Source organism: Dendrobates tinctorius, unplaced genomic scaffold (genome assembly GCF_039654945.1).
Source record: "Dendrobates tinctorius isolate UK_male_01 unplaced genomic scaffold, ASM3965494v1 ptg000140l, whole genome shotgun sequence".
NCBI classification, from domain to species: domain Eukaryota; kingdom Metazoa; phylum Chordata; class Amphibia; order Anura; family Dendrobatidae; genus Dendrobates; species Dendrobates tinctorius.
Window position 1 is genome coordinate 20,526,869 of NW_027361808.1, and position 24,705 is coordinate 20,551,573.

At 45.4% G+C, this 24,705-nt stretch overlaps 1 protein-coding gene across 1 annotated transcript in view; it reads right to left on the minus strand.

Moving 5' to 3' along the window:
- MERTK (MER proto-oncogene, tyrosine kinase) overlaps positions 1–19,329 on the minus strand; it is a 337,008-nt gene extending 317,679 nt beyond the window's left edge. The window contains exon 1 of the mRNA XM_073545163.1: positions 18,688–19,329. Within this exon, the coding sequence (XP_073401264.1) occupies positions 18,688–18,751 (64 nt within the window). The 5' untranslated portion in view covers positions 18,752–19,329. The remainder of the gene's footprint in view (positions 1–18,687) is intronic.
- Positions 19,330–24,705: the final 5,376 nt, after the last annotated feature.

Consider the following 24,705-nt stretch of genomic DNA (forward strand, 5'->3'; position numbering starts at 1 on the left):
TCTGACCACTGTCCCTTTATGAGGTCATAACTCTGGAACGCTTCCATGGATCCTGGTGATTCTGACATTGTTTTCTCGTGACATATTGTACTTCATGTTAGTGGTAAAATTGCATTCAAATAACTTGTGTTTATTTGTGAAAAAAACGGAAATTTGGCGAAAATTTTGAAAATTTCGCAATTTTCCAACTTTGAATTTTTATGCCCTTAAATCACAGCGATACGGCACACAAAAAACTTAATACATAACATTTCCCACATGTTTACTTTACATGAGCACAATTTTGGAACCAAAATTTTTTTTTGTTAGGAAGTTATAAGGGTTAAAAATTGACCAGCGATTTCTCATTTTTGCAACACCATTTTATTTTTAGGGACCACTTCACATTTGAAGCCACTTTGAGGGGTCTATATGATAGAAAATACCCAAAATTGACACCATTCTAAAAAATGCACCCCTTAAGGTGCTTAAAACCACATTCAAGAAGTTTATTAACCCTTTAGGTGCGTCACAGGAATTTTTTGAATATTAAAAAAAAAAATGAACATTTAACTTTTTTTCACAAAAAAAATACTTCAGGTTCAATTTTCTTTATTTTACCAAGGGTAACAGGAGAAATTGGACTGCAAAAGTTATTGTGCAATTTGTCCTGAGTACGCTGATACCTGATATGTGTGGGGGAACCACTGTTTCGGCGCATGGCAGACCTCAGTAGGGAAGGAGCGCCGTTTGACTTTTTCAATGCAAAATTGGCTGGAATTCAGATCGGACGCCATGCCGCGTTTGGAGAGCCCCTGATGTACCTAAACAGTGGAAACCCCCCAAGTGACCCCATTTTGGAAACTAGACCCCCCAAGGAACTTATCTAGATATGTGGTGAGAACTTTGAACCCACAAGGGCTTCACAGAAGTTTACAACGTACAGCGGTACAATTAAAAATTCATTTTTTCCACAAAAATGATCTTTTCACCCCCAATTTTTATTTTTCCAAGGGTAACAGGACCCTAAAAGTTATTGTGCAATTTGTCCTGAGTATGCTGATACCCCATATGTGGGTGTAAATGACTATTTGGGCGCATAGCAGAGCTCGGAAGGGAAGCAGCGGCATTTGACGGTTTTGGCTAGAATTGAGATCGGACACCATGTCGCGATTGGAAAACCCCTGATGTACCAAAACACTAGAAACCCCCCACAAATGACACCATTTTGGAAACTAGACCCCCCAAGGAACTTATCTAGATGTGTGGTGAGCACTTTGAACCCCCCAGTGCTTCACTGAAGTTTATAAAGTACAGCAGTACAATTAAAAAATCATATTTTTTCCACAAAAATGATCTTTTCACCCTCAATTCTTATTTTTCCAAAAGTAACAGGACCCTAAAAGATATTGTGCAATTTATCCTGAGTACGCTGATACCCCACATGTGGGTGTAAACCACTATTTGGGCGCATGGCAGAGCTCGGAAGGGAAGCAGTGCCATTTGACGTTTTTTGGCTGGAATTGAGATCGGACACCATGTCGCGTTAGGAAAGCCCCTGATGTACCAAAACAGTAGAAACCCCCCACAAATGACACCATTTTGGAAACTAGACCCCCCAAGGAACTTATCTAGATGTGTGGTGAGCACTTTGAACCCCCCAGTGCTTCACTGAAGTTTATAACGTCCGGGCGTGAAAATAAAAAAAATCGTATTTTTTCCACAAACATCATCTTTTAGTCCCCATTTTTTTATTTTCCCAAGGGTAACAGGAGAAATTGGACCCCAAAAGTCGTTGTCCAATTTGTCCTGAGTACGCTGACACCCCATATGTGGGAGAAAACTACTGTATGGACACACGTCAGGGCTCGGAAGGGAAGTAGTGACGTTTTGGAATGCAGACTTTGATGGAATGGTCTGTGGGTGTCATGTTGCCTTTGGAGAGCCCCTAATGTACCTAAACAGTGAAAACCCCCCACAAATGATCCCATTTTGGAAACTAGACCCCCTGAGGAACTTAGCTAGATGTGTGGTGAGCACTTTGAACCCCCAAGGGCTTCACAGAAGTTTATAATGCCCTGGCATGAAAATAAAAAAATCGTATTTTTTTCACAAACATGATCAATTAGTCCCCAATTTTTTTATTTTCCCAAGGGTAACAGGAGAAATTGGACCCCAAAAGTTGTTGTCCAATTTGTCCTGAGTACGCAGATACCTCATATGTGGGAGAAAACTACTGTATGGGCACACATCAGGGCTCGGAAGGGAAGTAGTGACGTTTTGGAATGCAGACTTTGATGGCATGGTCTGCGGGTGTCATGTTGCTTTTGGAGAGCCCCTGATGTACCTAAACAGTGGAAACTCCCCACAAGTGACCCCATTTTGGAAACTAGACCCCCTAATGAACTTATCTAGATGTGTGGTGAGCACTTTGAACCCCCCAGTGCTTCACAGAAGTTTATAACGACCGGGCGTGAAAATAAAAATATCGTATTTTTTCAACAAACATCATCTTTTAGTCCCCAATTTTTTTATTTTCCCAAGGGTAACAGGAGAAATTGGACCCCAAAAGTTGTTGTCCAATTTGTCCTGAGTACGCTGATACCTCATATGTGGGAGAAAACTACTGTATGGGCACACGTCGGGGCTCGGAAGGGAAGTAGTGACGTTTTGGAATGCAGACTTTGATGGATTGGTCTGCGGGTGTCATGTGCGTTTGGAGAGCCCCTGATGTACCTAAACTATTGAAACTCCCCACAAGTGACCCCTTTTTGGAAACTAGACCCCCCACGGAGCTTATCTAGATGTGTGGAGAGCACTTTGAACCCCCAATTGCTTCACAGAAGTTTATAACGCCTGGGCGTGAAAATAAAGAAAACATTTTTTTCCGCAAAATTATATTTTTGCCCCCAATTTTTTATTTTCCTAAGGGTAACGGGAGAAATTGGACCCCAAAAGTTGTTTTGTAATTTGTCCTGAGTAGGCGAATACCCTACATGTGGGGGTAAAACACTGTTTGGGCGCATGGCAGAGCTTGGAAGGGAAGGAGCACCATTTGACTTTTTCAACGCAGAATTGGCTGGAATTGAGATCAGACGCCATGTTGCCTTTAAAAGCACCTGATGTGCCCAAACAGTGGAAACCCCCCAATTATAACTCCAACCCTAACCTCAACACACCCCTAACCCAAATCTGAGCCCTAACCCTAACCCTACCCTAACCCTAGCGGGAAAATGGAAATAAATACATTTTCTTTTAGTTTTATTATTTTTCCCTAACTAAGGGGGTGATAACGGGGGGTTTGATTTACTATTTATGGCGGTTTTTATGTTTGGCGGCTGTCACACGCTAAAAGACGCTTTTTATTGTAAAAGTAGTTTTTGCATCACCACATATTGAGAGCTATAATTTTTCCGTATTTTGACCCACCGAGTCATGTGAGGTCTTATTTTTTGCGGGACGAGTTGACGTTTTTATTGGTACCATTTTCGGGCACGTGACATTTTTTGATCACTTTTTATTCCGATTTTTGGGACGCAGAATGAACAAAAACCAGCATTTCATGAATTTCTTTTGGGGGGGTGCGTTTACACCGTTCCGCGTGCGGTAAAATTGATAAAGCGGTTTTATTCTTCGGGTCAGTACGGTTACAGCGATACCTCATTTAGGTCCTTTTTTTATGTTTTGTCCGTTTTTTGCAATGAAAACAATTTTATATAAAAAATAATTATTTTTGTATCGCTTTATTCTGCGAGCTATAACTTTTTTATTTTTTTGTGGATGACGCTGTATGGCGGCTCGTTTTTTGCGGGACAAGATGACGTTTTCAGCGGTACCATGGATATTTATATGTGTCTTTTTGATCGCGCGTTATTGCACTTTTTGTTCGGTGGTATGATAATAAATCATTATTTTTTGCTTCGTTTTTTATTTTTATTTTTTAAGGGGTTCGCTAAAGGGGTTAACTAATGGGACAGTTTTATAGGGCAGGTCATTACGGACGCGGCGATACCAAATATGTGTACTTTTATTGTTTTTGTTTTTTTTTATTTTGAAAAAATGGATTTATTGGGGAATATTATTTTTTTTTTTTTTTTTTTACTTTATTACCTTGTCCCAGGTGGGACATCACTGTCCTGTGACAGATCGCTGATCTGTCACATCACAGATCACTGTGACAGATCAGCGATCTGTCACAGGCACTGCTGCAGACATCCTCATGCCTGCGCTTTGCAGGCACTGAGGAAGCCAGCTTCCTCAGGCCCCCGTCGCCATCTTGGATTCGGGGGCCTGGAGGAAAGGTGCCCCCCGCAGCAGCGCTGCACATTGCGCTGCTGTGGGGGGCTCAGGGAAGCACGGAGGGAGCCCCCTCCCTGCCGATGCTTCCCTTTAACTCCCGGTACACCGCGATCGCGTTTGATCGCGGTGTGCAAGGGGTTAACGTGTCGGGGGCGGTCCGTGACCGCCCCTGACACATTGTGCCAGGTGTCAGCTATGATAATTAGCTGACACCCGGCCGCGATCAGCGGCGCTCACCACGTGGGCGCCGCTGATCATGGTGACGTAATATTCCGTCCATGGTAATTAGGTCCATGGTCACATGGACGGAATATTACGTCAATTGTAGGTAAGGGGTTAACTAATAGAGGATGTAAAACCTCATGGTGGTGAACAGGCTCGGCTTTGGTGGCCAGCCTCAAGGACGTTGTAATGGTAACGTCAATCAGGGACGGGCACAGTGGTTAAGCACAGGAGTGAGGATAATAGGGTCATTGGTGCCCTGAAAGTTTACTGGCTCTGCTTGAATGGCAAGCCAGTGCGTGCCGCCCCTTTATGGCTGTCTGGCCTGGTTCTGTATGTCAGACAGCTGGGGATATCACAGTACTTGTGAATCCCAATGTACTAGCACTTCACCTGACTCCTAATGTGATTGTTTTTAATCCTGTGATTTAAATAAAGCTGTGGCCATTTTGACAACCAAAATAATGTGTTGTGTATTTATTCTAGTGCCTAGGTTTACTGTAGTTATGGTGGTTTTAAGATGGAGTGGGGGTCCGTCCCATATCCATAAGTCATACACAAAAGAAAACATTTTTATGCTGTAATGAATTTTCAATCAGCCGCTGATGTTGAAATCATTCTTCTTGGGCAAACAGGAGACCTTATCAGTGACTGCATTGAGAAAAAAAAAAGTTTCTTGAAGGTCAAAGTGCCTGACAAGCCTAGATTAGCACTTGAAAACAAACCTTTATTTTTCATTACATGGACTCAAACTGCAGGTCCAGATAAAATTGTAATTCCTGAGTAAAGCACTTGAGCTTTTTGTGATTTTTATAAGCTGTAGAATTTCTGCATCTATTATTTCAATTAGGTTACTTGTGTTTTTTTACTGCGTTTTTCCTGTGTGCTTTTTTAATATGCGTTTTATCGCAATTTTGACAGTGCATATTTTTTGTTTCTTTTTGGTGTGCCATGCTATAAATAAAGGTGCTTTGTTTTTGATACATCCTGGCATTTGGCTTTGACTAAACTTTATTGATATACTTAGGTGCAGATTAAGACCTTCTTCACATGTCCATTTGTATTTAATGGTGCTGCACGCATGTCAGATTTTTCACATGAACCGTGTGTCTGTGTAGAAAAACCTGCAGTCAAGTCAGTTTTTGTCACGTACCGGCACCTGGGAACAAGTGGTACAGTTCGCGCTGTTCCCTGACGCTGGCTGGCTGCTGAAGGCAGCTCTCATCTTTGTCTCCTGCTCGCTCTTTTGTATTATTTCAAATAAAGGACTATACTAGTTGGCCCGTGCGAAATATTCGCACATTGGTCGTCGGGGGCGCAGGCAATTTCAGAAAAAGGAAGCTGGTCAAATGTCAACACAGACAGGTATTTATACATATAGATTGGTAATACATTAAATTGTTTTGATAAGTAGAGGCCAAAAAATGTTTTCCGGTTGAGGTGCCACCTGCAGGTAATTTTTTCTTTTTGCAGGTTTATGAAAATGAATGTTTAAACTGTATTTGGTGATAAAATCGTGAATGTGTGGTTTGTTTGGCTCTTTTCTTGCTGAAGGGGGCAAGTTTACCTTTCAAATGGTGTATCATTTGTGTGTGTGGGGTGAAGTAATCAGCGAAAAAGCAGTGTATGTTTACAAAAGTGTTTGCATATGTGACTCACCAGTTGTGTGTGTGTGTAGGGCAAAGTAATCACCGAAAAAGCAGTGCATGTTTACAAATGTGTTTGCATATGTGACTCACCTGCAGTAAAGTGCAATCCTCCAATGCACCTGAAATAGGCTGTGCAAGCACTTGGGCAAGCTGGAAAGACTCCAAGGCAAATGTTTGGATTTGTTTGTGATGTCTGTAAGCAGCTTTGTGGTAGTGTGCTTTGGGGTAGTGTGCTGTCACGTGCAGATCATTTGACCTTTCAAATGGTGTATCATTTGTTTGTGTGGGTGGAGTATGAATGGACCAAATGTGCAATTCAATAGGCAGTGCATGTTTACAAAAGTGTTTGCATATGTGACTCACCTGCATTGAAGTGTGCAATCCTCCAATTTGCCTGAAATAGGCTGGGTAAGCAGTTCAGCAAGTTGGAAAGCCCCCAAGGCAAATGTTTGGATTAGTTTGTGATGTCTGTAAGCAGCTTTGTGGTAGTGTGCTTTGGGGTAGTGTGGTGCCACCTGCAGTTCATTTTTCCTTACTGCAGGTTTATGAAAATGGTTAAACTGTATTTTTTTTATCAAATCATGGATGTGTGGTTTGTTTGGCTATTTCTTGCTGAAGGGGGCAAGTTTATCTTTCAAATGGTGTATTATTTGTGTGTATGGGTGGAGTATGAACGGAGATACAAAGTAATCACCGAAAAACAGTGCTTAGAAATAATAGAATAGATTATTGCTGTGTATTTATTTCAATACTTACTATGGGGTTAGTGTCACAGCCGCCGCTGAGACTTACCCGCAGGGTCCTGTGCGCACCTCCCGGCGCGCACCCGCTCCCCGGCGCGTCCGCGCTGCTGACCTCCGGCCTCCCCGACGTCGCTCACATACTTCCCTGCCCGGAGCTCTGACGGCGTCATGTGACGCGGTGGCCCCGCCCCCAACATGGCGGCGCCCATCGCCTATTTCTGCCAGGCGTCTCTCCAGGTAAGACGCCTGTGTATCGTTCTCTGGCTGCTGTCCTTCTGGCCAGCACTCTGTTCGTTCTCAGGCCCCTCTGCGCTGCATCTCCTAGCTTCGCTTACTTTAAGGTTCCTCTGCTGCTCTCGTCCTGGGTGCGCTCCTCTGCCTGTCCTGTTTTCCCTGCCTTCTCTCCAGTCGTGCTACCTCCCTGTGTACTCCTCGTCCGTGCCTTCTCTTACCCTCTTTCTCTTTTACAGCCTCCAGCCACTACCTGCTTCGTACCCCTCCAGGTCCCTGCGTCCCTCAGGCTCCTATCACTGTACTCCCGTTCCGCTGCTCCGCTGACTCCCTCTCATAGTTCCCTGGTGCTCACCCAGTCGTCCCTTTGGCTCCGGCTGTCGCGGTTCCATCCCTTGTGGGCCTGCCCCTAACCAGGGCTGTGGAGTCGGTAAGCCAAACCTGCGACTCCGACTCCTCAATTTCCCTTACACCGACTCCAACTCCGACTCCGACTCCACGACTCCGACTCCCACACATATTGCTTATATTTAAGTGAAAAATTTATTGTAGTACAATGTGAACCTCAGACATTTAATCATTTTTATGATCCAATAATCAAGATATTTAGATAGAACAGAATATATATTGGTGTACTACCCGGTTTTCATTCTTTTTGGTACAGATACGATATGGATAGACAGATATGGATAAATGGATAGATAGAGCAGATTTCTAATCTGCTTTTGCTATTGAAAACATTATCTATGAGCTCAAAAACCTTTCAGGTGATGCGGTTTTTTAAAAAGATGATCAGCTTTTGCAGCTGAAAAACGTATCCTCAAAAAACACAGGAAAAACGCTGTGTGTGAATGTAGCCTTAGATCAGGAATAGAACAGCCATTTATAGGACATTTCATAACTTTCCCAAACTCCTATGAAAAAATATTCAGCACATCCTGCATTGAATTACTGTACCCAATTTATTATATATTTTAGGAGTCGGAGTCGGTCCATTTTATACCGACTCCAACTCCGACTCCGACTCCACCAAAATGAGCACCGACTCCGACTCCACGACTCCGACTCCGACTCCACAGCCCTGCCCCTAACACTCCCTGCATAGGGGGTGGCTCCACCTGGTCCAGCTCGTCCGCAGGGGCTCTGGAGCCGCGACCCAGAGGGTCCACTCCGTGTTGCCATCCGTAACACACTCCGTAACAGATACACAGGCCATGGATCCCGCTGGAGTCACGGCTACTCAGAAGGAGTTACTTTTCTTACGCGAGAATCAAACGCGCATCATGTCCTTCATGAAATCGATGGACGCGCGTCTCTCCGCTCTCCAAACTGCCGATCCTGGTAATGCGGCCCAGCTGGCTGGCTTACAGCAAGAGTTAGCGCAGCAGCGGGACGCGCAAAGTCACATCCTCAGCTACATGGCTTCAGTTGATGGCCGCTTACTTGCGCTCCAGGCGGCCGCAGCCGCTCCTCCTCCCGTTGCTGGTACCCATCCCCTTCCACGGTTGGCCAAACCACCCCGCTATAACGGTGACGCAAAACTATGCCGAGGCTTCCTGAATCAGTGTCGCCTCCACTTCGAGTTGCAGCCTCAAGCCTACCCCACGGATCGCTCTAGAGTGGCCTTCATAATCTCCCACCTCAAGGGGGATGCCTTGGCGTGGGTAATCCCCTCTGGAAGCGTGATGACCCCCTGGTTGCCCATTTGTCAAATTTTTTGGACACGTTTCGCCGCGTATTCGACGAGCCAGGTCGTCTCGCCTCCACCACCAAATCTCTGTTCAGTTTGTCAGGGGTCCCTAACCGTGGGGCAGTATGCCATCCAATTCCGGACACTATCGTCCGATTTGGGTTGGAACAATGAGGCTTTGGTAGGAGCCTTCTGGAGGGGACTTTCGGGTCGGATAAAAGACGAGTTGGCAGGCCGCGACACTCCCACGGCTCTTGAGGATCTAATCTCGTTGGCTACCCGAATTGATCTGCGGTTCCAGGAACGAGCTAGGGAGAGAAGACTCACGCGCCCTTTGCCACCTCCTCGCAGACCACACAGTCCTCGGTCTAGGGCTTTTCCCTCCGCGTCTGGACCCGAGCCTATGCAAGTAGATCGCTTGAGACTCTCCGAGCAACGGCGCAAGGAGAGAAGTTCTCACGGCTTATGTTTCTACTGCAGTAGCGGGTCTCATTTGCTCCGTGCCTGCCCGGATCGTCCGGAAAACTTCTCCGCCTAGGTCAGGTAAGAGAGGCCTCCCTAGGTGTGCATGATTCCTCTCAACCCCTTTCTCTATCTGTCCTATTGCATGTGGGTGGCAAGCGGGTCTCCTTGGCGGCCTACGTGGATTCTGGCGCCGCTGGGAATTTTATTAGACTTGATGTAGTCTCCAAATTTTCGGTTCCTGTAAAGGCTCTCGAGAACCCCCAAGTCCTTGCATCCGTAGACGGTAACCCCTTGCAAGAGACCGTCAACTTAGTTACTCACGAGGTCGAGCTTCAAATTGGCGCCTTGCACAAGGAGAGAATCTCGTTTTTTGTTTTAGCCGGTATCTCATCCTATTCTCCTTGGTCTTCCCTGGTTGCGACTCCATGAACCCACTTTGGATTGGCACAATGGTAATGTTTTGTGCTGGGGGGACTCTTGTCAATCTTGGTGTCTGCAGCCGGTGCATCCCGTAGGTGTTCCCCGTCTTCTCCCTGGTCCCTCTAGTTTGCCGCCCGCATATCGGGCCTACGCGGATGTCTTTGACAAGAAAGAAGCTGAAGTTCTTCCACCTCACCGACCGTATGACTGCCCTATCGAGCTCATTCCTGGTGCCACTCCTCCCCGCGGCAGAATTTTTCCTTTCTTTAGCTGAGACGCAGGCTATGTCGGAGTACATCCAAGAGAACTTAGCTAAAGGCTTCATTCGAAAATCGTCCTCGCCTGCTGGTGCTGGCTTCTTTTTTGTGAAGAAGAAGGACGGGACTCTTCGTCCGTGTATTGATTATCGAGGCCTTAACCGCATCACGGTAAAAAACAAGTACCCACTTCCATTGATTCCTGAGCTCTTCGATCGCTTGAGAGGAGCACGAGTCTTCACCAAGCTGGATCTGCGAGGAGCCTACAATCTGGTTCGTATACGGTCCGGGTATGAATGGAAGACCGCATTCAACACGCGGGACGGACATTACGAATACTTAGTGATGCCATTTGGACTCTGCAACGCTCCGGCAGTTTTTCAAGAACTCGTCAACGACATCTTTCGAGATCTCCTCTACGTCTGTGTAGTAGTCTATTTGGACGACATCTTGATCTTCTCTCCCGACTTGTCTACCCACCGCCGAGATGTCCGTCAGGTTCTCCATCTTCTCAGGGAGAATTACCTGTTCGCTAAGTTGGTGAAGTGCCTTTTTGAGCAGTCCTCGCTACCGTTCCTTGGCTACATCGTTTCGAGCACTGGCTTGGAGATGGATCCTGAAAAGGTCTCGGCCGTTCTCAAGTGGCCACGTCCCCAAGGAGTGAAGGCAATCCAGCGTTTTTTTGGCTTCGCCAATTTTTACAGGCAATTCGTTCCACACTTTTCCTCCCTAGTCAAGCCTATCTCTGCTCTCACTCGCAAAGGGGTAAATCCCCACTCCTGGCCGCGGGAGGCTGAAGCCGCTTTTAAAGAGTTAAAGCGAGAATTCACTAAAGCCCCAGTACTCCACCGTCCAGACGCCAGTCGGCCATTTCTTCTGGAGGTTGATGCCTCGTCTGTGGGTGCAGGAGCCGTTCTTCTACAAAAAACCTCCTCTGGACGCATGGTCACTTGTGGGTTCTTCTCCAAGGTTTTCTCCCCTCCAGAACGTAATTACGCTATCGGAGACAGAGAACTACTGGCCATTAAACTCGCCCTTGAGGAGTGGCGCTACCTTCTGGAAGGAGCTGTCCATCCGTTTACCATATTCACGGATCATAAGAACTTGGCTTATGTTCAGACCGCCCAAAGGCTCAACCCGCTTCAAGCTAGATGGTCCTTGTTCTTCGAGCGCTTTGATTTCCAGCTCCACTTCCGGCCAGGAAATAGGAACGTCAAGGCTGACGCCCTGTCTCGATCCTTTTCGCCTGTGGACAGTGAAGATGACCCAGCACACATCATCAATCCAGCTAAGATTATCGCTGTGGCTCCCCTGAGCGTACTTTCTCCACCACCCGGTAAGACCTTCGTTCCGGGTAGGGACAAGGCTAGGGTTTTATGCTGGGGGCACTCATCTAAATTTTCTGGACATGGTGGAATAAAGAAGACTCTCTATCTCGTCTCTCGACATTATTGGTGGCCATCGCTTCGCCAAGACGTCCTGGACTTTATCGCCTCCTGTCCTTCGTGTGCCAGGAACAAGGTTCCTCGATCCCGACCTTATGGGCTCCTACACCCATTACCCATACCCACGACTCCTTGGACCCACATAGCTATGGACTTCATCACTGATCTGCCAGAGTCCTCGAGGTGTTCGGCTATCTTAGTGGTCGTGGATCGGTTTTCAAAAATGGCTCACTTTGTTCCCTTGTCTGGTCTGCCTTCTGCCCCCGAGTTGGCGAAGATTTTCTTGCTCCACGTCTTCCGTCTCCATGGCTTTCCCCAGCACATTGTCTCGGACAGAGGTGTCCAATTCACCTCTCGATTCTGGCGAGCTCTCTGCGGATTGATGGGGATTACTCTGGATTTTTCTTCGGCCTATCATCCCCAGTCCAACGGTCAAGTGGAACGGGTCAATCAAGTCCTAACTTCGTACCTCCGGCATTTTTCTAACGCGCACCAAGATGACTGGGTTTCTCTTCTTCCTTGGGCCGAATTCGCGTACAATAACCACCCCAGTGAAGCCTCTACCAAGTCCCCTTTTTTTGTGGTTTTTGGTCAACATCCCGGCATTCCCCTTCCTGTTTCCCCCACCTCGGGTGTACCGGCGGCGGATGCTGTGTCGCTAGATTTCTCCCAGATTTGGAGGGACACCAGGGAGGCCCTTGAGAAGGCCGGTCGCAAAATAAAGGATTTCGCCGATAAGAGACGTTTAGATGCTCCCCCGTACTCCCCTGGGGAGAGGGTCTGGCTTTCCTCACGGCATATCAGATTAAAGGTTCCTTCTTATAAGTTGGGTCCACGTTTCATCGGTCCTTTTGAGATTTTAAGGCGCGTCAATGACGTGGCCTACAAACTAAAGTTGCCTGCCTCACTAAGAATTCCCAATGTTTTTCATGTATCCCTCCTCAAGCCTGCGGTATTTAATCACTACCACTCAAACGCTCCGCAAAATTTCCAACGCAGCAGTTCTGATAATATCTTTGAGGTTAAGGATATACTCGCCACCAAGACGGTTAGAGGTCGAACTTTGTTTTTGGTCGATTGGAAGGGATTCGGTCTTGAGGAGAGATCCTGGGAACCTCGGGAAAACATTAATGCCCCTCGGATCATGAAACTATTTCTCGACAACCTTAGGAGAGGAGGGAGTAGAGGGAGGGGTACTGTCACAGCCGCCGCTGAGACTTACCCGCAGGGTCCTGTGCGCACCTCCCGGCGCGCACCCGCTCCCCGGCGCGTCCCCGCTGCTGACCTCCGGCCTCCCCGACGTCACTCACACACTTCCCTGCCCGGAGCTCTGACGGCGTCATGTGACGCAGTGGCCCCGCCCCCAACATGGCGGCACCCAGCGCCTATTTCTGCCAGGCGTCTCTCCAGGTAAGACGCCTGTGTATCATTCTCTGGCTGCTGTCCTTCTGGCCAGCACTCTGTTCGTTCTCAGGCCCCTCTGCGCTGCATCTCCTAGCTTCGCTTACTTTAGGTTCCTCTGCTGCTCTCGTCCTGGGTGCGCTCCTCTACCTGTCCTGTTTTCCCTGCCTTCTCTCCAGTCGTGCTACCTCCCTGTGTACTCCTCGTCCGTGCCTTCTCTTACCCTATTTCTCTTTTACAGCCTCCAGCCACTACCTGCTTCGTACCCCTCCAGGTCCCTGCGTCCCTCAGGCTCCTATCACTGTACTCCCGTTCCGCTGCTCCGCTGACTCCCTCTCATAGTTCCCTGGTGCTCACCCAGTCGTCCCTTTGGCTCCGGCTGTTGCGGTTCCATCCCTTGTGGGCCTGCCCCTAACACTCCCTGTATAGGGGGTGGCTCCACCTGGTCCAGCTCGTCTGCAGGGGCTCTGGAGCCGCGACCCAGAGGGTCCACTCCGTGTTGCCATCCGTAACACACTCCGTAACAGTTAGTAATGGGGGGCGCCTCTCCACTACTAACCCCTGGGATTGATGTCACCTGACAATACAAAGGTAACATCAACCCTAATACTATTACCCCACTTGCCACAGGCACAAGGCAAGTGTGAAGAGCGAGGCTAAGCACCAGATTTCTGGGGCGGCTGAGGGCTGATGTTGGTAGCATGGTGGGGATCAATATCCCTGACAATTCCCAGGCTATTAATATCAACCCACAACTGTCTGAATAGTCTCTGCTGGTTTGAATTTATAGAGGGACCCTAAGTAATTTTTTTTCTGGGGTCCCCATACATTCCCCAGGTAAGGATAAGCAAACAGCTGTGAGCTGGTATTAATAGCCTGGGAATCTTATGGGGTATTGTCCCTTATCCCAGGTCATTAAAATCAGCCATCAGCTTTGGGCTTTCCCTCTGCTGGTTATGAAAATTGTGCTGGATCCCATGTCGTTTTTATTTAATAATTTATTTTACACAGGAGGGAAACAGCTGCTGCAGAGTATAACTCCCTTTCAGCAGTACTTGTCACGCTAATGACAACGCCCATTATTGTCTGCTGTTTGCGCTAATCTCAGCACGAGCAGGAGACAATGATCAGAGCTGCCCTCAGCAGCCGGCGCCTTGTATCAGAGTGAACTGTACTGCTTTTCCCAGGTGCCGGTACGTGTCACACGGATGTAATACACGGACAGCAAACACAGACGGCACACTGATGTCACATACGTACACACGGACACTTACCACTGATTTCACCAGTACTAGTTTTTCCTGTATAGGAATCACCAGGACATGTGAAGGAGGCCTAAATGTGTTTTTGTTGTGTTCCCGACTCGGAAACGCACTCAAAATATATGTGCGTTCACCTGTGGATTTTCCACATCTAATGTAAGTCTATCAAACATACAAAGCCTAAATAACAGTATGACACAGAGTGCACAATAACTGAGACATTGGGCCTAAATTAGTATTCTATTTATTCACATTAGCCCCACTTTTGCATCTTCCTGACTGTATTGGTTCAGGATTGTGTAAATACCTATCTGTTTCCCCAACCAGGGAATCCTTGGGACCCACGAAGGAGGATATAAAAACCTAAAGCATCAGGAGCTGTCATTTTATGAGTTTTTATGTGCTTGTCTCAGATGTAGGTGAGGTAGCCAAATCTTAGCCAGAATCACAGCCCCATACTGCACAGGATGTTTGGCAATTGTCTCAATTGCTATTGAGCGGAGAGGAGTTCAGTAAAACTCAAACCAAAGGGTAATTATTAATGGAGCATACTCGGACTGGGTCATGGTTAGCAGTGGGGTACCGCAGGGGTCGGTGTTGGTTCCGCTTCTTTTTAACATATTTATTAACGACCTTGTAGGGGGCATAGAGAGTAGAATTTCAATATTTGCAGATGACACTAAACTCTGCAGGGTAATCAATACAGAGGAGGACAATTTTATATCACAGGAGGATTTCTGTAAACTAGAAGCTTGGGCTGATAAATGGCAAATGAGCTTTAATGGGGATAAATGTAAGGTCATGCACTTGGGTAGAGCAATTACGATGTATAATTATGTCCTTAATTGTAAAACACTGGGCAAAACTGTCACTGAAAAAGACCTTAGTGTATGGGTGGACGACAAACTCACATTTAGTGGCCAGTGTCAGGCAGCTGCTGCAAAGGCAAATAAAATAATGGGATGCATTAAAAGAGGCATAGATGCTCTTGAGGAGAACATAATTTTACCCCTATACAAGTCACTAGTGCGACCACACTTAGAATACTGCGTACAGTTCTGGTCTCCGGTGTATAAGAAAGACAGCTGAACTGGAGAGGGTGCAATGAGCGACCAAGGTTATTAGAGGACTGGGGGGTCTGCAATATCAAGACATTACACTCGGGGTTATTTAGTTTGGAAAATCAAAGGCTTAGGGGTGATCTTATTACAATGTATAAATATATGCGGGGACAGTACAAAGACCTTTCTAATGATCTTTTTACTCTTAGACCTGTGACGGGGACAAGGGGACATCCTCTACGTCTGGAGGAAACAAGGTTTAAGCATACTCACAGAAGCGGATTCTTTACTGTAAGAGCAGTGAGACTATGGAACTCTCTGCCATATGATGTTGTAATGAGTGATTCCCTACTAAAATTTAAGAAGGGTCTGGCTGCCTTTCTTGAAAAGTATAATATTACAGGGTATATACACTAGTTTCCTTAATATTGCGTTGATCCAGGGAGCTAGTCTGATTGCCGTATGTGGAGTCGGGAAGGAATTTTTTTTCCCCAATGTGAAGCTTACTGTTTGCCACATGGGTCTTTTTGCCTTCTTCTGGATCAACATGTTAGGAAAGGTTAGGATAGGATATGGGAGCTAGATGGACTTAGTCTTCCTTCAACCTTAATAACTATGTTACTATGTTACTCTAACTTGTCTAGTCATTCTGTATCCGCACCGCAAAGGAGGAAAAGGGTCCAGGGTGGGGGATTGGTTATTTGAGAGAAGGGGGAGACTCTACTATCGGTATCTTAAAAAAATTAATGAACATTGGTTTAAAAGTTTGTTATTCCTGGATCCATTTTTTAAGTTTCTGTGTATTGCCAAGACATTGCAAGCTTTCGAGACTACTCAGCTTGCAATGTGTTACCATCTTTTCAGTTAGCCATTAAAAGGTATCAACTACTGAGGACTCTCAATCCTGAATATTTTTCTATCTACTGGCTAACACGGTACAAAGATATACATCTTCCCTGTGTATTGCCAATTATTCTGATGTAACTTCTGGAATTTGTTTTCAATAAAAGTTTACTGACTTAAAAGAGAACAACGAAAAGCTGAGGAGAGTCTAGTCAGCAGGTGGTAGCAAGCATGCGAATCACGTAAATACAATCACGTGACCATCCATTCACATGAGGGATACTGGAGAATCATGACAGTGTGTGCATTGCACACTGTCAGAATTTGCCAGTTTGCAGTCACATAAAGTGACTGCAGACTTTTCTTCTCAGCCCGGAAAAACACTTTAAAATCCAATAAAGTGCCTGTATTACAGCAATCAAACCCATGATACCTACAGATAAAGAAAAAATGTAGTGATCATGTTGTAATGCAGGATTCTGATCATTTTATGAAATTGTCAGTAGGAGGGCGCAGTCAGACGGCCATGTAACATGGACAACGATCACATTGCATATGCTCAGACTGGCCGGTGGCTTTCCTGACCTGAGCAGAAGTACATGCTGTCAGGCTCAGGTCAGGATCGCTGCCGGCCAGTCCGTGCACTGCGATGTGATCGTTGTCCGTGTTATACAACCGTCTGACTGTACCCAAAGTGTTTAGAGCCAAGAGAATTTATCACGGCAGCATCAGCTCAAAAGGTAATCTGTCTAAGAATTCTACACAAATAGGGCTTTCATTTCTGTAATCGGGGAGAGGGCGATCAAAGCAGTTTACAAGACCAGGCACCAAGTGTTAGAGGCACAAAGGCAGCACTTCTACCAGTGATTGAGCTTTGCTTTACGTGAGTGTAGACTGTAGATGCTCCATTATCGCATGTCAGTACAGACGACACATGAAAAAAAACAAATTAACAAAACTGGATATGGAGAAAAAGAGTATCCCCTCTCTGAAGAAAAAAAAGAATAAATGTAAAAAACTAAAAAAACTAATAAAAAAAAACATCGTTGTAGGAAAAAAAAAAATCGAAAGGAGCCATAAATGGAGATCACAGCAGGAAATATTGCCTCTGGTTTGGAGCAGACCTTTGAACCTTTATCTAGAGTCTGGGAAAACAATAATCTTAAAACAATGTGACAAGGTTTCAGTCACTTACTTCAGCGGCATTAACCCCTTACTTTCATGGCCACGTTTTCATAATATTTTTCTTACCAGTTGTCAAAAGATGTATTTATTTTTGCATTGGCATAACCTTATTAGGACTCTTTTTTTGGGGGGGGGAATAAAACGAGAGCAAAACCCAGCCACTTCTGATCTGGAAATGGGTCCTCTTTAACCTCTTGCCACGAGAGGGCACACAGTTACGTCCTATTGCGGCTCCCTGACTTTGCACATGGAATTAACGGAGCTGTTAACCTGTTAAATGCCATTATCAATCTCTAACCTGTCAGGGAGGAACACTGTTCTAACAGCCAGTCAGTGTCCTTGTGGTGCGATTGTGGGGCGCAGATAGATTCTGGCTGGTGTTCGTAGGACACCACGATTTACGCTATACACAGCAATCCTATAGTATTGCTCTCTATAGTACAAGCGATCACATAATCGCAGATTCAAATCCCAGAAGAGGTTTAACAAATACAGTGAAAAAAAGTTAAAAAATTCAAATCATCTCCCTCTTAAAAGTAAAGAAATAAGAAAATACACATATGTGGTATTGCTACATCCGTAAAAGTTTGATCTATCAAAAAATGTTTTCGGCTGCCACATCATCAGAAGAAAAATGGAATAAAGAGATAATCAAAACATTGCAGCTACCCCAAAGCGGTATCAATAAAAAATGTCGGCTCAGGGTACAAAAAACAAGCCGTGACAAAGCCCCATTGGCTGATAATAGAAAATGTTACGGGTCTCGGGATATGGCCACATGAGCGATTATACAGTGTATATATATAACACAAGAAAACAACTAATCATGTTTCATGATCGTACTGGCCAGGGGAATCATATTGCCATGTAACTTTTACCATATAATGAACACTGCAAATAAAAACCCAAAAACTATTTTGGAATTGAGCTTTCTTTTCACAATTTTGACACAGTTGAAATTTTTTCCAGTACATCACATGATACATTGAATGGTGTTCTTTAAAAATTCAACTCGTTTGGCAAAAGACAAGCCCTTGAATGCTTATGATGACAGAAAAATAAAAAATGATGCAAAGGAGTTAAGATTGCAAACACCATGCTGCCAGTCACGACATATGGTAGGAAATGTGATTGCACAGAAGTGCACAGGGCTGGACGGCTACTGTCGGGTTGTGGCAGCTTGCTATGTGACCACAATTACTAGCACATGTATTAGAGCGACATTGAGACCTTATGTTGGGTGGCTACCAGTACTTAGCCCTAGTATGTATAGGCATACCTTACTTTCTGCTCCTCACAACCATACACAGCCAGACATAAACACTTCCATGTGTCTGCAGCACAGCTCCTATCTGCTACCTGGCACCACATCTGGAATACATCAAGCAACCTATGCAACATGTGGCTCTCCAGAAGTTGAGGACATTTGTATCTCAGGCCAGCAGGTGATGCTGTGATTTGTAGTACTTACCACAAATATTAGGGCTTATCAATTGAATATCCAGAAAAATAATGTTGGCAGCTGTGCCCCTTACCTCTTCCAAATAACACTGGGTACATCAGCAGGATGAGAAGAAGCCTCCTCAGTGATGCGTTCATCTCTACTATATATCCAGCACAGTCACCCAAGGACAGCAGCAGACAATCCTGGGTTTACTCAGGTCCAGTAGGTTACTGCTGCCACATTACAACACATCAGAGGGCTGGCATCATGGGTTCTAATTGCTACACATAAAACAATAAGTTCTGAAGATCAATTACACAACTGGAGTCAACACAGAGCAGTCTATGGGTAAGTCCAGGTAAGTCCTCTCGTCCCAGAGCCCTGGAAATGTTAGGGTTAAAAAAACCTGTATGTCCCTTGGATGATGACAGTGGGTATTTAAAGTGGTTTCCTCATCAGAATGTTTTTTTTTAACTCTTTCCTTCCTATGTCACAGGAGGTCACCACTGCAGAAAGCCTGGCCAGAAGACTCAAAGTAAGTTCCAGAGTAGTTCTAGTCCTACAGGTTGCAGATCAGCTGGAGCAGAGTCAGGGCTGGAGATGCTGCACACAATGGCCAGGGTCCATGCTCGTCCAGTGCCTGACCTGTGGATTGGGGTCCAGGCCACCACATGGGGCCACTGCTGCAGATGCCTGTGCTGCAGAGCCAGTGACGTGCACACTGCAGCCTCCTCTCCTTGTGATTGCCAGTGGAGGCTGCACACCATCTCCAGCAGCAGGAGGAGTGTGCAGATGGGGGAGGGCTGAGCTGGGACCTGGCCACTTTCCTGCTGTTTATTGACTTTGCTGATGTGACAATTGTCTGTGTCATTCTGTGGTAACATCCCTGATACATCTGCATTGTTATGGCATGTGTAACAACATGACATTGTAGCCATGTGTGCTTAGTAACTATGTATTCTACACCCCTCCCAATCCTTTGTAGTAGCCCCCCTCCTTCACACCAACTTGTCTGAAGCTGGAATGCAACAGGCAACTTTACTGTCAGTATCCAGGAAAGTGGGGGCATGGCACCCAATGTGACCAGCTTAGAAAGAATCAAAAAGAGCAGGAAATATAGGAAAGTGCAAAGACAGTTTAGCACCACTAACAAACACTACATCAGCTACATCTGACCACCTGAGAGAAACACAAGAAAGCTAACATGTATGTCTGTAAAGCGCTGCGGAATAAGAGAGCACTATATAAGCAAAGCATCATAAAAAAGCACGTACTAAGTGTAATCTACGTATTAGGGGAGAGAAAGAAAACATTCAGACAAGTTATACATCTGACAATGTGTCCACTACACACAATAATAATAGCGATGGACTGGAACAAAAGGAATTCTGCTTTTACAACATATAGAAAGGGCCCCACCTGCCTATAACTATATGCCCATACAGGTCTCTCCCCAGTCTGTAAGTCACACATTGCTATATGCCTGTGACCTAGCAAATGCCAGGACAGGGCATAGGATGTCAGCGTCCTGGCGCACTTGGTGTGGTGATGCCGCCCACACTCAGACGCTGACCGTGACCGAGATAGGTGAGTATAAAGGGTTTATTTCTATATTGTATAAGTCAGTACTCGTAGAGGAATGTGGGGGACACTATACTGTATTAAGGGGGCTGTGAGCATCCTATACTGAATACACAGAACCATGGGTGCCACATCTACTATATAATCGTCTAATTCTGTCTGTCGCTCTGTTTGTAACGGAAATCCCGCGTCGCTGATTGGTTGCGCCCGGCCGGCCACGCCAAATCAGCGACAGGCGCAGTCCGGCCACGAATTGGCTTGGAATTCGAATGATGCACGCCACCCCTACCGGTTGCCGCAGGTCATCTCCTGCCGCACGGAGGTCAGCGGCGATGCACCCGGGAGATGACCAGCGCTAGCTTGATTGGTCACGCCCGTCCGGCCGCGACAATCAGCAACAGGTGCAATCCGCCCACGAATTGCTGCGGGATTTGAACCACGCTTTTCTGATTGATCGCGCCCAGCGACCAATCAGCGATATTGGCGCAGAATTTAACCCTCACTCACAGCGCGACCTAGTTCACTCATCTTTACTGAACAAGTTCTGTCTTAAATCTTCATAAATAAACTATATACATATTCTAGAATACCCGATGCTTTAGAATCGGGCCACCATCTAGTACTGTATATAAGCAGCTATGGGGGACCCTATAATATATATAGGCAGCAGTGGGGGCCATTATATTGTGTAGAGTGGGCTGTGTGGGCCAACATACTGTATAAAGTGGGCTGTGGAGGACAAATACTGTATATAGTGGGTTGTGGAAAACATGTTGTAAATAGGGGGCTTTAGGTGGCATAATTATTTAGGGAAAGTTTGGGGGCTCCATACTATGTATAAGGAGCCTTGGGGACATTATACTGTATATAGAAGTCTGTGGGTGCCACATACTGTATACAGTGGGGAAAAAAAGTATTTAGTCAGTCAGCAATAGTGCAAGTTCCACCACTTAAAAAGATGAGAGGCGTCTGTAATTTACATCATAGGTAGACCTCAACTATGGGAGACAAACTGAGAAAAAAAAATCCAGAAAATCACATTGTCTGTTTTTTTTTTCATTTTATTTGCATATTATGGTGGAAAATAAGTATTTGGTCAGAAACAAAATTTCATCTCAATACTTTGTGATATATCCTTTGTTGGCAATGACAGAGGTCAAACGTTTTCTGTAAGTCTTCACAAGGTTGCCACACACTGTTGTTGGTATGTTGGCCCATTCCTCCATGCAGATCTTCTCTAGAGCAGTGATGTTTTTGGCTTTTCGCTTGGCAACACGGACTATCAACTCCCTCCAAAGGTTTTCTATAGGGTTGAGATCTGGAGACTGGCTAGGCCACTCCAGGACCTTGAAATGCTTCTTACAAAACCACTCCTTCGTTGCCCTGGCGGTGTGCTTTGGATCATTGTCATGTTGAAAGACCCAGCCATGTTTCATCTTCAATGCCCTTGCTGATGGAAGGAGGTTTGCACTCAAAATCTCACGATACATGGCCCCATTCATTCTTTCATGTACCCGGATCAGTCGTACTGGCCCCTTTGCAGAGAAAGAGCCCCAAAGCATGATGTTTCCACCACCATGCTTTACAGTAGGTATGGTGTTTGATGGATGCAACTCAGTATTCTTTTTCCTCCAAACACGACAAGTTGTGTTTCTACCAAACAGTTCCAGTTTGGTTTCATCAGACCATAGGACATTCTCCCAAAACTCCTCTGGATCATCCAAATGCTCTCTAGCAAACTTCAGACGGGCCCGGACATGTACAGGCTTAAGCAGTGGGACACGTCTGGCACTGCAGGATCTGAGTCCATGGTGGCGTAGTGTGTTACTTATGGTAGGCCTTGTTACATTGGTCCCAGCTCTCTGCAGTTCATTCACTAGGTCCCCCCGCGTGGTTCTGGGATTTTTGCTCACCGTTCTTGTGATCATTCTGACCCCACGGGGTGGGATTTTGCGTGGAGCACCAGATCGAGGGAGATTATCAGTGGTCTTGTATGTCTTCCATTTTCTAATTATTGCTCCCACAGTTGATTTCTTCACTCCAAGCTGGTTGGCTATTGCAGATTCAGTCTTCCCAGCCTGGTGCAGGGCTACAATTTTGTTTCTGGTGTCCTTTGACAGCTCTTTGGTCTTCACCATAGTGGAGTTTGGAGTCAGACTGTTTGAGGGTGTGCACAGGTGTTTTTTTATACTGATAACAAGTTTAAACAGGTGCCATTACTACAGGTAATGAGTGGAGGAAAGAGGAGACTCTTAAAGAAGAAGTTACAGGTCTGTGAGAGCCAGAAATCTTGATTGCTTGTTTCTGACCAAATACTTATTTTCCACCATAATATGCAAATAAAATGAAAAAAAAAACAGACAATGTGATTTTCTGGATTTTTTTTTTCTCAGTTTGTCTCCCATAGTTGAGGTCTACCTATGATGTAAATTACAGACGCCTCTCATCTTTTTAAGTGGTGGAACTTGCACTATTGCTGACTGACTAAATACTTTTTTCCCCACTGTATAGGGTGTTATGGGGGACATCATACTTTATATAGTGGGCTGTGGGGGCCTCAAAATAATGAGCCCCATATATTGCTCCATACAGTATTATCGGCACCACATAGTGCTCCGTAGAGAATAATGAGCCCCATACAAAGCTCCGTACAGAATAATGGACCCCATATATTGCTCCATACAGAATGAGCCCCATATATTGCTACATACAGTATTATGGGCCCCATATAATGCTCCATACAGTATTATGGGCACCACATAGTACTCCATACAGAATAATGACCCCCATATATTGCTCCATACAGAATAATGAGCTCCTTATAATGCTCCATATAGAATAATGTGCCATATACAATGCCCATACAGAATGGACCCCATAAAATGCTCCATACATTATAATGGACCTCATATAATGCTCAATGTAGTATAATGGGCCTCATATAATGCACCATACAGAATAATGGACACCATATAATGCACCATACATAAAAAAATAATGAAATATTTGCCTCTATCTCTTTCCCCGTTGCTCCGGGCTCCTCAGCGTCTTATGACTGTAGTGATGTCATTGCGCAGTCTGCCCTGAGACATCAGAGAGTCATGGACACCGGAGCTGCAGAGGAACATGGTGAGGTAAGTATTTCAGTTTACGAGTATAGCACTGGGGGCCCCGGTGCCAGCGCCTGCACTGTCACAGGGCCCTCCTAACTCACGAGCCTCATGGCACACCGGTTTCCCCGACGGCCCCGGAGCCTGCAAGGGCCCCCATCCACCTTCGGGCCCTGATGCAGCTGCAATGGCGGTATGTCCGCCCCTGTGTATGACATCAGTAAATCTCTAAGAAGCAACCATCACAAATGATGTACATGCATATAATTTCTCATTAAAAAAAATCTGTCACAATGTTTTTGCCACCTAGTATGTGAGCAGCATAAAGTAGAAACAGAGAGCCTGATTTCAGTATTGTCACTTACTGGTCTACTTGCTGTACTTTGGATACATCACTGTTTTATCAGCAGGAGATTATCGTAGAGTACTAGTAAACCAGGTGCCATGTAGTCCTACATTTTCAAGAGCTCTGACAGATTTCTGCCTATGCGGAGAGTACACACAAACCTGTCAGTCAGTGTGGGGGGAGGGGGTAAGGTTATAAAAAGCAGAGAACTGGTAGATCTGTAGCAGTTAAAATGATGATTTAATAAAAATGGCAGCAAGCAGTTCGCTAAATGACAAATTGCTGGAATCAGTGTCTATCTATACCCCTACATTATCCTGCTCTCAGATTACATAACAAAAAATCTGGTGAAGATTCCTAGGGGGTTTAATAACATGATAATGCTACCATTTTCATTTTTAAACATCGTATTCACCTTTATTTTTACCTGACTTCGCCTTGGAATGGATTTTATACTTTCCAATACTTCTGTCACATTGGAATATTACCTATTAGACTCTGCCTCTGGGTACTTGGACTTGTCATATTAAGACATTTCTCGAGTTCTGCTTTTAAGTTTTCCATGTAAGTTACTTGCTATGATTTCTCCTTTAAAGTCCCCTATTTATTTTCAGTTTTACAAAGTTGAGTGTATTTATAAGAAATGATATTTGGCCAAGGCTAATATCAGTAACAAGGTGATTTCCAGATGAAATTCTGGCTTTTCTCTGCCGTATAAGCGGTTTCTATTCCTTGTTAATTTTAGTCTAATCCTTAATTTTTTATGAAAAATGATAGAAATGTAATCTTAATAAAATAATATCCCACGCTATTTATAAAGCAAACATCTATTTTCTCTACTCTAAGGGTCCCGTTTCACATAGCGACGCACCAGCGATCCAGACAACGATATGACCTGGTAGGGATCGCTGGTGTGTCGCTACATGGTCGCTAGTAAGCTGTCAAACAGGCAGATCTACTCAACGACGCACCAGCGATCCCGACAACGATACGACCTGGTAAGGATGGCTGGTGCGTTGTCACACAGCAGCTATTCTGAACGATTCCAGCCTGCGTACCTGAGTTCTGCGTC